The sequence below is a fragment of the Phoca vitulina genome, unplaced genomic scaffold, assembly GCF_004348235.1.
Source record: "Phoca vitulina isolate PV1807 unplaced genomic scaffold, GSC_HSeal_1.0 scaffold17, whole genome shotgun sequence".
Taxonomy (NCBI): Eukaryota; Metazoa; Chordata; class Mammalia; order Carnivora; family Phocidae; genus Phoca; species Phoca vitulina.
The window spans coordinates 27,960,985-27,974,689 of NW_022589720.1; the positions used below are offsets into that span (position 1 = coordinate 27,960,985).

At 40.7% G+C, this 13,705-nt stretch overlaps 1 protein-coding gene across 1 annotated transcript in view; it reads left to right on the top strand.

The window, feature by feature from the left end:
• Positions 1-13,705, top strand: part of SKP2 (S-phase kinase associated protein 2) — a 31,797-nt gene extending 18,092 nt beyond the window's left edge. Inside the window, exons 7-10 of the mRNA XM_032415161.1 lie at positions 572-702; positions 6,242-6,293; positions 6,470-6,577; positions 11,232-13,705. Of these exons, the coding sequence (XP_032271052.1) occupies positions 572-702; positions 6,242-6,293; positions 6,470-6,577; positions 11,232-11,445 (505 nt within the window). The 3' untranslated portion in view covers positions 11,446-13,705. The remainder of the gene's footprint in view (positions 1-571; positions 703-6,241; positions 6,294-6,469; positions 6,578-11,231) is intronic.

The window sequence follows — 13,705 nt, forward strand, 5'->3', positions numbered from 1 at the left end:
ATGTATTCAGCAATGTCAGGAATGGGGTGTGTGGCTTAATCGTTGGATATTGTCTTTCAATTCATTTGCTCAGTCAGCAGAAGCCAGATAAGATGAAGTGGCCTTTTGCAACGTCAGCGTCTCTTTATTGAGAATCCCCAGTATAACCCATTGAATTTCTAAAGCCTCTCGAGTGATTGTTCAGTCTCTGTGGTTGTTTGCTGACAACCTGGGTGGTTGAGAAAGAAAACAAGAGGCTAGAACTGTTCCATCTAGTCCCGTAATGAGGTTTGAGCCATGAGGAGAGGAGAGTGTTCCCTCCATTTCCAGAAGGGGGCATCACTCACTAAGACTTGGGCTCGGATCCCCTGGCAACTTTCTAGGGCACACCAGGGCAGGGGATTTGTGTCAGGAGGGGAGAAGGCAGTTTCAGGTGAGCAGAGGTAGCTGCTTAGAGAAGCAGAGGTTCTACGCGTGAAATGGTAAGGAATCTGTGGCTTTGTGTTTTCTTTGCAGCTTTGAGACCGTGCTTCCTAGAGCTCGTTCCTGTGTCCTGGTTTCATGCTTTCCTTATTTCTCCTCTGGTGTGCAGATTGGATGAGCTGAACCTGTCCTGGTGTTACGACTTCACCGAAAAGCACGTGCAGGTGGCTGTCGCGCATGTGTCCGAGACCATCACCCAGCTCAATCTCAGCGGCTATCGAAAGAATCTGCAGAGATCCGGTAAGCCCCTCCGGGCCCTGGACCCTTCCCGGCAACCATGGCATTAGTAGGTTTGATTTCTTGAAGAGCTCCTAAGAACTCTTAAAGAGCATCATTTGTCGCATGTAATCCAGCGCACCTGTTCTTAGTCCCATTTTTCAGGGGAGGTCGCAGCTGATCGGAAAGGGTAGGTAAGGCAAACAGCTGGTGGGGTAGCATCAAGATCGGGATCCAGAATCTCCAAGTGGAAACCTTTATACTTGAAACCAGTTTATTTCTAAGCAGAACTTCTTTTAATCCGCTAAACTAGTAGGTAAGACCTGCAACAGAAAATAGATGAATGCCGTGTTGGTCAGTATTAAGCAGTGGTTCTCAACGAGGGGCAATTTGCCCACCAGGGGACATCTGGGGAGGTCTGGAGACATTTCTGATTGCCGTAGCCGCAGGGGTGTTCCTGGCAGCTAGTGGGCAGAAGCCGGGAATGCTGGTGAGCAGAGTGCCCAGGACAGCCGCATAACACAAAAAGATAATCTGATCCAAAATGTCAGTAGTGCCCAGGTTGAAACCCTGTTATAAACTCTGTTTATAGGTTTATATTTAGAGCTCTTTTTAATTCAACGTAAGAGGACGATGAGGTTGTCTAGTTGAACACGGGCATTTGAAGTGAGGAGTAATGTGTGAACGTTAACAGTCTTTATGAGCCTCGACGTTCATTCATGCTTTGATTTAATTGTCTAATATTGGCGGAATCCTGATCGGCAGAGAGAAGTGTTTGCAAATGGCAGGGATTCTTTTTGATGGCTTCCCCTCTCGATCCCAGGCCGTGGGCTACACAGAGCCTTGCTGAGCTAGCACACCTCAGCCGTATCTTCACGACTTGATGTTGGCTCATGAAAGTGCTTTGTTTTTATAGTTTTTATGATACTTTAAAAGATTTGAATCAAACATTTGCAGAGTGTGTCTAATTAGAATTTAAGTAGTAGTTGAAAACTGCTTCTCCCTGCCTTACAAGTAAGGTGTATCAGGCTGTTGAGAAGAGGAGCGGGGTTCTTGGGGGCGTCCAGGCGGTTGGGGCCTTGGGCTGTGCTCGAGTCCGGATGCCTGCATCTTCAGGCGAGAATTTTTTTTTTCAACAGCCGTGACAGCAGCAGTGTGTCTCTCTTCCCGCTCTCCTATACACACAATATTTGTGTTCTGCATTTTTTTCCCCTTTAAACATTGTTTGAAATCTGATGACAGTATTATATAGTCATTCTCAAAAATACATAAAATATGGAAAAATACCAAGAAAAACAAAACATCAGTAATCTCACTAACCTCTTGCTGGTCTTTTTCCTGCATAAAAGTGTTTTTTAAAGTGGGACATAGTGCATGAAATACTTTGTAGTATGCTTCCCCCCCTCCCCGCCCCAATAATCCCATTTTTAGTAGTTACACCACATCATTTTCAGTGGCTATGTGGTATTCCATGAAATAGATATGGAATAATTTGTATCGATTCAATAATAATTTTTTTCACTTGATCTCCTTGTAATGGACTTTTAGAGTCTTTCCAGTTTTTTTCCTTTTGTAAACGACCTTGTCACGGACAGAGACAAATCTTGGAGTGCATTTCTCAGGGTGGATTCTTAAAAGTGGAATTGCCAAGTCAAGGATTAGGCTCTGTTCTTAAGCTTTGGGTCGTTCTTGCCAAATTGCCTTCCAAGGATTTTCAGCTCCCACCAGCGAGCAGAGCAGCCTCTTCACATCAAATCCCACCACTGGTTCTTCCCTGTTCATCCCCAAGCCGAGAAAAGGCAGTGCCTCATGGACATTTCCTTCCCATATCTGAATTTCCCATTTCTTTATTGAGAGTTTTTCTGAATGAAACAGGGCTCTAGGAGCAAGGTTGAGAAACTCTGCTGTAGGCAGACTGCTGTTAATCTGTCCAAGTTTGGCTTAAAACTCTTCTCTTTGTTCCTCCAGAAAAGAATAGAGAGCCTGTTTACCAAGCTCTAGCAAGAATAACAGGTAATCAAATCCTGCTTGCTGGACACATTCAGGGCAAGGGCTAAGATCTGGAGGTTAAGTTGGAGTGTGTGTATTCTTAGTTATACAGTGGAAATCGGAGATTTTTTTTAATGTCTTTAACAGTGGCACCCACTTCTTCACTATTTAGAAGATAATACGAATGTCCTTTTAGCTCTTAGACTGGTGCCAGTCCACCCAGTTCAAGTTCCTGTTCTGCCGTTTACTCGGTAGTTTTGAGCAAGTTGCTATACTTCCCTGTTCCTCAGTTTCCCATCAGTAAAACGGAGATAGGAGTGGAAGCCATCTCTTAGAGTGGTAGTAAGGAGGAAGTGGGTGAATCCCATGGAGCGCGTTAACCCTAGTGAGTGTGCAGGGATCGTCCCTGTTATTTTTGCCAGCCCCATGGGGCAGTCGGGAAGCACAGTCGGGGTCCTGGAGGACCAGCTCTTGGTCTTGGATTCGACATCGCCTCCCTCCTTAAAATGACAGGTTAGATTTGGGGGTTTGTAAGATGCCTTGTGTCTCAGGTAGATCTCCAGCTTGTGGCAAAATGAAGGGGACAGTGTGTAGAGGGACTCTTAGCAGTGACTACTGTTTACTAACCCTTTCCACTGAGGGATGCCAGGGCTCAAATGAGGGCTGGAGACTGACCAGTTCTACCCCCCAAGGTTTTGTTCTTTCCTAGGTGGCATCAGAATGAGATTGGATCTGATTGGGGATTTGGGAGATGGCTGGTGGGCTGGCTAGGTGATGGGTCACTCAAAATTGTACTGTGCACTTTTTCATTTTTTAGTCACTCATTAAACCAATGTTTATTGAGCACCTACGATGCACAAAGCCCTGTTCCCGACTTGGGAGCTGTGGCCTTGAACAAAACCAGTGAAGTCACCGCTGTGCAGCTTACACACAGGGTAACACACAGCGGGCAGGGATCCAGGCAACCCACAAGTAACTAAATGTGATGAAAGGAGGTGAAATGCAGGGAGGAAAAATGGAGCAGAGAGACCAGGCAGAGTATTGGCCAGAGGGGGACTGTTTTCAGATGGAATGGCCAAAGAGAGGGCCTCTCCCCGGAAGTGACACCTGAGCAGAGGCCTGACTGAGTGAAGGTGTGAGCTGTGTAGATAAGTGAGGAAAGAACGTTCTGAAACTGGGACCAGCAAGTGCAAAGGCCTTGACATGGGAGCCAGTGAGAGAGGGAACAAGGAGCACAGTAACAGGAGGTAAGATAGCCCAGGATTCTCTAAGCCAAGGCAGAAGCTTTCGTCGGATTTTCTCTGAGTGAGATGAGAAGCCACGGTAGCATTTTGAGCAGGAAATGATAGGATCTGACTCCCCTTTAAAAGTCGTCTTCGAGTGCTGTGTTGAGAAAAGGCTGTAAGAGACTCGGGGGGGTGACACGGGACATGGTAAGAAATGATCGGACATTACAAGCCAACAGACTGGATGTGGGATGTGAGAGAACAGCTGAGTGTGCCTCCCAGGGTTTCGGCCTGAGCAGCTGGATCGGTGACATTAGCACTTTCTCAGAGACAGGGAAGGACCAGATTTAGAGGAGAAATGAAATACTTGTTTTTAGGCATGAATTTGAGATGCCTGTCCCACATCGCAGTGGATGTGTTGAGGAGCCAGTTTAAAATGCAAGTCTAGGATCCAGGGGAGGGAATGGGGCTGAAGACAGAACTGTGGGAAGAAAAAACCCCAACCGTGAATGAAGCTTGTTTATTTTTAAAAATAAATAACATTTATTGACTGATTTTCTTTTTTTTTTTTTAAGAGAGAGCGGGGGCGGAGGGGGGGGCGTCCTTGACCTCACGACCCTGAGGTCATGACCTGAGCCAAAATCAAGAGTCGGACACTTAACCAACTGAGCCACCCAGGCGCCCCTATTGATTCATTTTCTGAATACAAAGTAGCATATGTGACTCTCTTCAAATTCTGAAAAGTTACCTTGTAATCCTACCACCCTTGGATGTATTTCCGTCCAGCCTTCTCCTCCTACCCCCAACCCTATGAACCTTTTTTCTCTCTGTGAGTTTGTATATAAATATGAGTTTTTGAGTGTATTTTTATTAAATTGAGATTATAGTGCGTTGTATATATTTTGTTTTCACTATACAGTATATCTTGAGTACTTTTTCATGTCATGAAATGTTATTTAAAAGCTTTAGAGTAACTGCCATTGGTATTGTGTTCCACAGAATGGATGGAGGTTAACGAATTGAAATAATTGGGGAAGGGGCTATTATAACTATTGCTAAAATGAGTATCTTCATGCACACCTCATTGTTTTTCTAAAAGTGGAATTACTGAGTCAAAGAGTCAAGTGTAAAATGCTCAGAACACATCAAAAAATCAGTTCACCCCCCCCAAAAAATCAGTTTGCTCCCCTGAAAGGCTACATAAAATTAAATATGCATTTGTAGTATATGTGGGACATGCTTTATTTTATTTCATCAATTCTGGATATTATGATAGAATTTTTTTTCATTTGATAGCTGAAAAGCAATATTTTAATTTTATTTTGCCTTCCTTGCTCCATATTTCTGTTTGGCCAAGTATCGCTTCATATTCTTTGCCCATTTTCTATGTTTATCTTTCTTTACTCTTCATATAAGACCATTAACTCTCTGTTTAACGTATGTTGGAAACATTCCCAGTTTTCTGATACTTCTTTAATTTTATGTTTTGTTTTTGCTTTAGCATGGTAGGACTTAAAATTTTTATGTAGTAAATTATCAGTGTTTCTTTTTTTTTTTTTTTTTTTTTTTTTTTACAGATTTTATTTATTTATTTGAGAGAGAGAGAATGAGAGACAGAGAGCATGAGAGGGAGGAGGGTCAGAAGGAGAAGCAGACTCCCTGCCGAGCAGGGAGCCCGATGCGGGACTCGATCCCGGGACTCCAGGATCATGACCTGAGCCGAAGGCAGTCGCTTAACCAACTGAGCCACCCAGGCGCCCAATTATCAGTGTTTCTTTTGTGTTTTCCTTTGTGTTTAGAAAATCCTTACTTATCCCAAGATCCAATGAATAATTACCCTATATTTTTTGCATTTTAGGACTTTATAATATACGTGGAATTTATTTGGAGACATTATTTGAGTTGGAGAAACAAGTTTCTTTCTGCTTGTAGTAGCAATGTCATTTTTTAAAATAATCCATGATTTTCCCCATTGATTTTAAGTGCTACCTTTATAATACAATATTTGTTTATAGATGATGGTGTTTGGTTTTGCATTTTGCTAGTGTGAGTAGGATTTTTTTTTTCTTTTTTCCCCAGCTAGGTATTGCAGATACACAGATAAACTATGGATTGTTATTAACTTACCATATTACATAGTTCTCTTACGGTTCCCGGTTGATTCTCTTGGATTTTCTGGGTTCAAAATTTTATATGCCAAGATGGTGATTTTGTATTTTATTTCTAATAGGGTGACTCTAATTGCATTCATTGTTCCAAGCTTCTAGCACAAAGTTAAATGATGGCATTGATAGCAGATATCCTTGTCTTGTTCTTCATTTAATAGTGACCATCATTTTTTTCCCTAGATGTCTCTACTTTAGTTGGAAGATGCCCCAATCTTGTCCACCTAGACTTAAGGTATTTTTTTTTTCATTTATTTATTTTAAAACAAAAATTGAAAAATCATGACTGCTCATTGAAGGAGGAAAGCATCTTAACATGTTGAATTGAAGGAACCAAGCGGTTGGTTATTTCTGTTTTCTCCATCTGAACTGATGCATAGGTTTTGAATCTTCTCTTCTGCTCTGTTCCAGCGATAGTGTCATGCTGAAGAACGACTGCTTTCCAGAATTTTACCAGCTCAACTACCTCCAACATCTCTCACTCAGTCGGTGCTATGATATAATACCTGAAACTTTACTGTAAGTATTTCATTTTCTAAAAGTAGGAGAAGACAGGGAACAAAAGAGATGTCAGTTGGTGTTAATATCTGTTATTATTAATAGCAGATGCTTAAAACTGGAACATCTGGAGGGGAGGTGGGTGGGGGACTGGGGTCACTGGGTGACGGGCATTAAGGGGGGCACGTGCTGTGATGAGCGCTGGGCGTTGTATGCAACTGATGAATCACTGAACTCCACGTTGAAACTAATGATGTACTATATGTTGGCTAATTGAATTTAAATTAAAAAATAAATAAAACTTGAACATCAATATTGGTGTACCACAAATAGGTTAGGGAAGTCCAGCAAAACAGAAAAACCAAGGTAAAAATTCTTTGCTTAAAAATATCTTGGAAAGTTGACTGGGATAGTTTACTAAACATTTATTATTTAGCTAGAAGCAGGTTTAAATATTAGAATACCATACTCTAGTATTTGGAAGACTTGCAAAAGGAGAAGACCACTTTTACCTCCAGGGAGCTCAGAGTATAACTGGGGAGGCAGACCCAGTGGGGGCTTCCCCCCCACCCCACATTTTTCAAATCAACTCCAGTTGATTCTGAAGGGCTCCCTCTGGGCTGAGAGGAAAGTTCTGTAATCTTCTAGAGATGTCTATCCTGGACGGTGGTCAAAAAATGGGAAGAATGGCATCATGTAAATGGTAAATGTCATGAGTCCAGTGCTGTCTTGGAATGGGGGAGACTGAAGTCCAAAAGAGTGAAGTGACTTAATCTGAAGCTATAAAGTAAGTTAATGGCTGAGCTAGGTCTGCATCCTAGGTTTTCTGGACAGATGAAAATAGTCTGTAGCTAATCCAGTAGCTCTTATGAGGGTTAATTTTGTACCTGCTCAGCAACTTTCACCAAATCAGGGGAGTGCAAAAAAGGAGTCTGGTCTTTCTTTTAGAAGGTGCTATTCCCAAGTCATCCTAGGAATAACGTTGTCTATTTATTTTCCTTTCTTTTATCCCCAACGGGCTAGAAAATCCTTCCTCGTGTAGGATGTAAATGTATAGCAGTTTTATTGAAAACCACAAGAAGTCAGTATCTTGAATTTGGCCAGGTGCCCTTCTTATTCCAGCCAGTATGCCCTGACTGAGGCTGCTGTCTTCTTGTAGCCCACTCCCCAAATGAAGGGGATTTAGCTTCTGGTTCCTACCAAAGAAGGGTGGTGAATTTGAACAAAGAATTTATGTAGTCCTCGAATGATTGGTTTGGATCTTCTAAGTTAGTTTCAAGAACTAATAAATCAGATACTTAAGCTATACAGGGTTAACTAGTAGAATTAGAGATAGAGAATCCAGTAATAACATTTTTAATGAATCACTTTAATTAATCTTGGGGCTCAGGGGCTCAGCCAGTCTCTCGTTTGAAAAAGCACTGCCTAAAAGGGACGCCAGTTTTTGCTTCCATGGCTCTTAGACAGTAGGGTGTGAACGCATATACATGGAACCCTTATTAAAATCTCGTGCCCTCTAGTATCCAGAACTCCTGGGAGCCTCTAGCGTCCACCAAGAAAGGCATCTCTGTCATCCGTCTTTCCTGTCCTTGCCATCTGGGCTTCATTGCCTGTGCAGCCCCTGGGGACTACAGTGATCAGCCATTTTCAGTCTTTTTTGGTTGCTTTTCTCAAGAGAATCTGTCCCCATGTCTCACTTCTTTCTCTCCAGATAAAGAAGCTAAGCGGGTAATCCCCAAATGTTTTTTCTTGAGCAGAGGCTTAGGGAAGGCTGTGAGCTCTCACAGGTTTAATATCTTTATGCAGTGGGATAATAACACCTGTGGAGTCCTACCTGCAGGCAGTGTGAGTTGGTGGTGGCCCTCAAGTCACCTGCGTTTGAACCCCTACTGCCTTGTTGAGACTTGTCTAAACCTTATCTTGAAATAAGAGAAACGGGCATCAGGAGTTTAGTTACAAATCAAACCACCAAAAAAGAATGCAAACAGAGGGGAAAAAAGATGCTCTCCTTGTACTTTAATGTAAAAGAGTATGTTTCTTCAGGCATTATGTAAGTAGTACACTAGTTACCCTCATGAATCCATGAAGATGAGTTTGCCTACACCCTATCCTTAGAAGTTTCGTAAGATAAAGTGTTATTTTCTCTAATTCCATTCTGGCAGCTGATGTACTCGAAATTCATAGTAAGAATTCTAAGATCCTCAGTAGTAATTTTGAGAAAGCCATTTATGCTAAAGAATTTTTATTTCTCAGAAGTGGGAAAATAAAATTTGAGCGACTTTCTTCTGTAATACTAGTGCTTTAGAATACTTGGGAAACTCCAGGTTTTTCTTCTACAGAATATGTCCGCATTGTATCTGTTTCCTTCAGCCTGAATTGATCTTATTCCCTATGTCCAAACTTTCTTCTGATTATTCCATATCTCTCGTTCAAGTAAGAAAGCCACACTGGAGATAATAAACTGATCTGAGATTAGGAGAGACTAAATAAAAAGTCTGTGGTAGGAGAATTTGTAGTTAAGCATTTATAAGATTTTATAAGGAAAACAGGATTGTGTAGTTGAGGTAAGGTGTGAACCTGTGAAAGGGTCTATAAATATTTTTTGTTTACTCAGATGAAACAAAGATACACAAGACATTATTAGTGTCCTTTTATACTGCTTAAATTGGAAATAGTGGCTCTTCAACTATTCATTGCTATTTACTGTCCTTTGGTTGCTCTTCAGTCTAAAGAGATGCTTATAAATTTGTTCTGTTGTGTTGTAGATGACACATGTACTAAGGGGCTTTCAGTGTTTTTTTGTTTTGTCTCCTTAAACTTTTAAAGGACTTTCTGGCTTTTTGATTCAGATCGCCCACCATCCCATGGCATGCAGCTCGCTCCTTTCTCACCTGGGACACCTCAGTGTCTTCTGAGAGTGTTGCTGTCATTTCCTTATGCCCACCAAGGCTCCTTCCCAACGCTGTTGTGAGAACATTTCTTCTGCTCTATCTGCTACATGTCCTTTCCTCACTCCCACCTGCAGTGTCTGCTTTATTACTGTCTGGTACTCTCCACCGTAGAATGACTTACAGTTTGGCTGACTCAGATATCCCAGCACCCAGATTGTCATTACAAAGCTCTCAAATACTCAGATTTCACATAAGAGGGATTTAAGGTTGGGGCAGAATTGCTGTCATCTTAAGTGATGTTGAATATAAACATCTATGTGCTGCGACCTTTCTTTGCACTCCTGTTTCTGTATTCCAGAGGTTAGTTTACTTTAAGAAGAATAGTACTTTGTTTTTCCTGATTTTCTTTTTTTGTCTGTTGTAACCTCCAGATCTTATTGTCCTTTTATGAACACCAAGCATATTTATTTTACTTAGATAGCACTTTTATTTTTTAAATTACCCTTCATCTTTATTCAGCTAACATGTATTAAACATTTGTGGTGTTTAATACACTTGTTGAATGTGGAATAAATACATTTAGGGGGTAGTGGGGTGACTGGGAGAGTGGGTTGAACGTGGAAAGTCCTAAGGCCACAGAACAGTTTGAGTTCCGTAAACACGAGGGCAGCATCAAAGGCTTGGGGGGGAGGGGGGGAGGGGTGACATCAGCTGAGCTAGGCTTTAGGAAGATGCCTTGGACATTGGTATATAGAATAGGCTGGAAGGAAGAAAGATTGGAGGCCAGATAACAGTTACTATGAGGAAAGTTTGGGGGTTTTTTTTAGTAATTATTGGCAATATGAAAATATAAAGGATGCTTCTAACGCTAGGTCATTGATGTGTTCATTGATCTGCAGTGGGATTTTGTTGATATTCCAAACTAAATATTCCCTTTCCTAAGACTTTGTACTGTGTGTCCCAACCTGGAGCAAATACAGATCAGAGAGATGAATTTCTAAGCACATAGATCTGAGTAAAAGAAGAAAGAATCATTACCAAAAGTATTTACTTTGGGGAAACAGGCTCCCTTTTCTGTGGACCAGAATGTCACTGTTGACAGAGTCGTATTTCACTTAATGGGAAATAGTTGAGAAGAGGATTGGCATATACGTGACCCCCCCCCCAAAAAAAGTAATATGTAGAGAAGTCAGAAGGCTTTTGCCTCTCGTATAAAAGGTGTGACCAATTACTCCTTTTCTCCATCTGCACCCAACTACATAGCCCTATCTAAAGTACCTTAGCAAAGTTGCTGTTAGGTTTTATCACAGGTAATGGACTTATTAAGAAGTTACCTTAACTTCTGCTGCTCATCTTTTGAGAGGAGGAGACTAGTTCAAATAAAGGTCAAGTCCATGCTTTGAAATTACATGTAACCTGTGATGATTCTTTACCATCACTAGCTTCTAGCTTCTCACCACACAGTAACTCCTCTCAATTTAAATCAAGAATGGAGAAGGGAAACAACTATGGTTGGATTTTAAATAAACCTCAGCGTGTTTAGGTGGTGAGAAAACATTTAACAAAATGCGCCTGCGTGGGTCCTAAGGCCATGTTGTCCAAGCTGTGGTCCGTGCTTTCTGGTTTGACTCACCTTTGCTATTTTCTCAGATCAGTGATTGTAAATTCTGTTTTCAGTTTGCATTCTATAGACTAGGATACAAATGGTCAAAATTGGGTCATATAACTCTAGTGGATCAGTCACCATAGATACTGCTACTCTGAAAGGTCTCTCTCCTTTCCAGTGAACTTGGAGAAATTCCCACACTAAAAACACTACAAGTTTTTGGAATCGTGCCAGACGGTACCCTTCAACTGTTAAAAGAAGCCCTTCCTCATCTACAGATTAATAGCTCCCATTTCACCAGCATCGCCAGGCCAACCACGGGCAACAAAAAGAACCAGGAGATATGGGGCATCAGATGCCGGCTGACGCTGCAGAAGCCCAGTTGTCTATGAAGTATTTATTGCGGGATGGTGTCCCCTCTTTTCTTTGGAACAGGGAAAATAGGCAGGAAGCCCGCCTGCTGGAGCACTCGGCTATTTTTATTCTTGGTTTTCCCTTTGCCTTCCTTCTGCAAGTATATTAGATGACCATTTGAGAGCGAAAACTATGAAGTTTTGCTTTTTCTAAATAACCAGAAAAGCTCTGGTCACTGCTTCTAGTGCACTTAAGAGCCTAAGTTTAAGGCCTTTTGGAATTTTAGGAGAGCCTATTAATTTCAGGATACCTTAAACAGCAAGATTTGAGCCACCTTTCAAGTGCCCTTCTTATTCAATCTATTTAGAATCAAGCGTAAGAATCACGACCAGCAAATCATTTTCATGATCTATATGGTAACTTTCTTCTATTTAATTTCTCAGTATTGCTTTATGAGACGTAGATTGGTAGAAGTATTTGTATTGTGAACGGAACAAAAGGAGAATCTAGGATAGTAGCATTTTGGCAATCTCTTCTGGAGAGCGAAAAATAGGCCTTTCAACTTTGCCTTTAGGTTTGAAGTTAGGTTCATGGAAACAAAAAACCTAAATGAAAAACAACTAACCAATCAGCGGTAAAGAATTGGTACAGCTTTTGAAGGCTCAAGAGGCAATTTTCTATGACGGGTTAATCTGAAGTATCGAAGTTTCCTTCATGTCCTGTGCTCCCAGAATTCCGAATTAGCTGAGGAAATAGAACTGTGGTCTTCTGACTTTATGATCAAATGATGTTAACGTGGGTTCTTTAGCTTTTAAGATGACTCGCTGTGTTTTAGAAAGGTGGTAGTAGCCAGTCTTTATTCTTGAAATGTTGGCTGGAATGCCAAACTGAAGGTGCCTGCCATTTTCCTTTATTGCCAAGGTTCTTCAAGTTATTTTTATGTTACTCTGGAATCAAGTATTTTAAATTGCCTTCTTAAAAAAAAAAAATTGTCTCCCACAATAATTGTTTGAAAGTCATTGTTGTCTAAAGTTCCTGGACCTAGAGTTCCCTGAGAACTACGTGTTCGTTCACTCAGAAATACACCCTCGAAGTAGGTGTGAGTTCCAAAGCAGTAAAAGACAACTTGAAACTACATAAAAGTTAAGACTCAGGTGTGGAGTCTTTGGATAGCAACAGTGATTTTTTTTTTTTAATGGTGTCTAGAAGAAAACGGATTAAATTCTACTTAAAAAAAAAAAACACTAATTTCTTTAAATTGATGACCTTCCCATAGGTTCAAAATGGAACAAAAAGAGCTAAAACCTGTTATTTCTATTAACATTGTTTTTAAATCAGACTTTTCAAATGTTAGAAACAACGCTATGAAGTGCCCTGATCTGCTCAGACCTAAGGAAGAACATTTTAAAGTGCCGCTATACGGGAAATGATTATGTTTCAATTTTGTGCTAGTTAAAAAGTGCTAAATATAATACATGAAATTATTGTTTACAGATTAGTGACGGGGCTGACAGTAGGATCCATTTGGACTATGATTTCCAGATGCCCTCAAACATACAGTACTTCCAAACTCAAGTCTAGCCATAAGCTATTTTGCTAACATGTCAGAGTAATCTGTATTTTTGTATGTGATTTCTACTTTTATAGACCTGTTTTAAAATAAAACACATTTTTATAAAAATGAGTACTTCCGCTAAGTTGTATTCCTTTGTTCTTTTTTTCTTAAGTACTGTGGTTAAAATTAGAAAGCACTTGGTATGGTGTGCCTTTGGTATGTATGGTGTGCCCTTGGTCCCAGCCCTCTAGTTAAAGACCTACAAAACTAGCCCTAAAATGGTCTTCTTTGTTCCATCCACTTCATATGGATTTAATTTGACACAAAAAGTCAAATTAAAATGATAGTGTGTAATGCTTTCTGAGAAGGTGCTGAGTACAGACTTACTCTTATCTTTAAAGTGCTTCTAAAATAGTAATATTTATAAAACATTTGAAATGAGGGTGATACTAATAAAAGGCAGCTGGTAGCACTTTTTAAATACAGACTGGACCAACTTACACTGTAAATTTTACTCCCGTTAGGAAGCTATTTGACTAGATCACTCTGGACCTGAGAGGTCTTGAGAATTCAATTCCCTTTGAACCATCCATTCAAATGGTAGAATAGTGATTCTTGCTGAACATCACCCTTTTTTTTTTTCTTTTTGCTGCTTTTTGTTATGCTCCTTATCACTACTACGCTTCCTTCTTTAATTATGAAAAATGTCAAATACGTGCAAAAATTAAAGACTATCATGAACC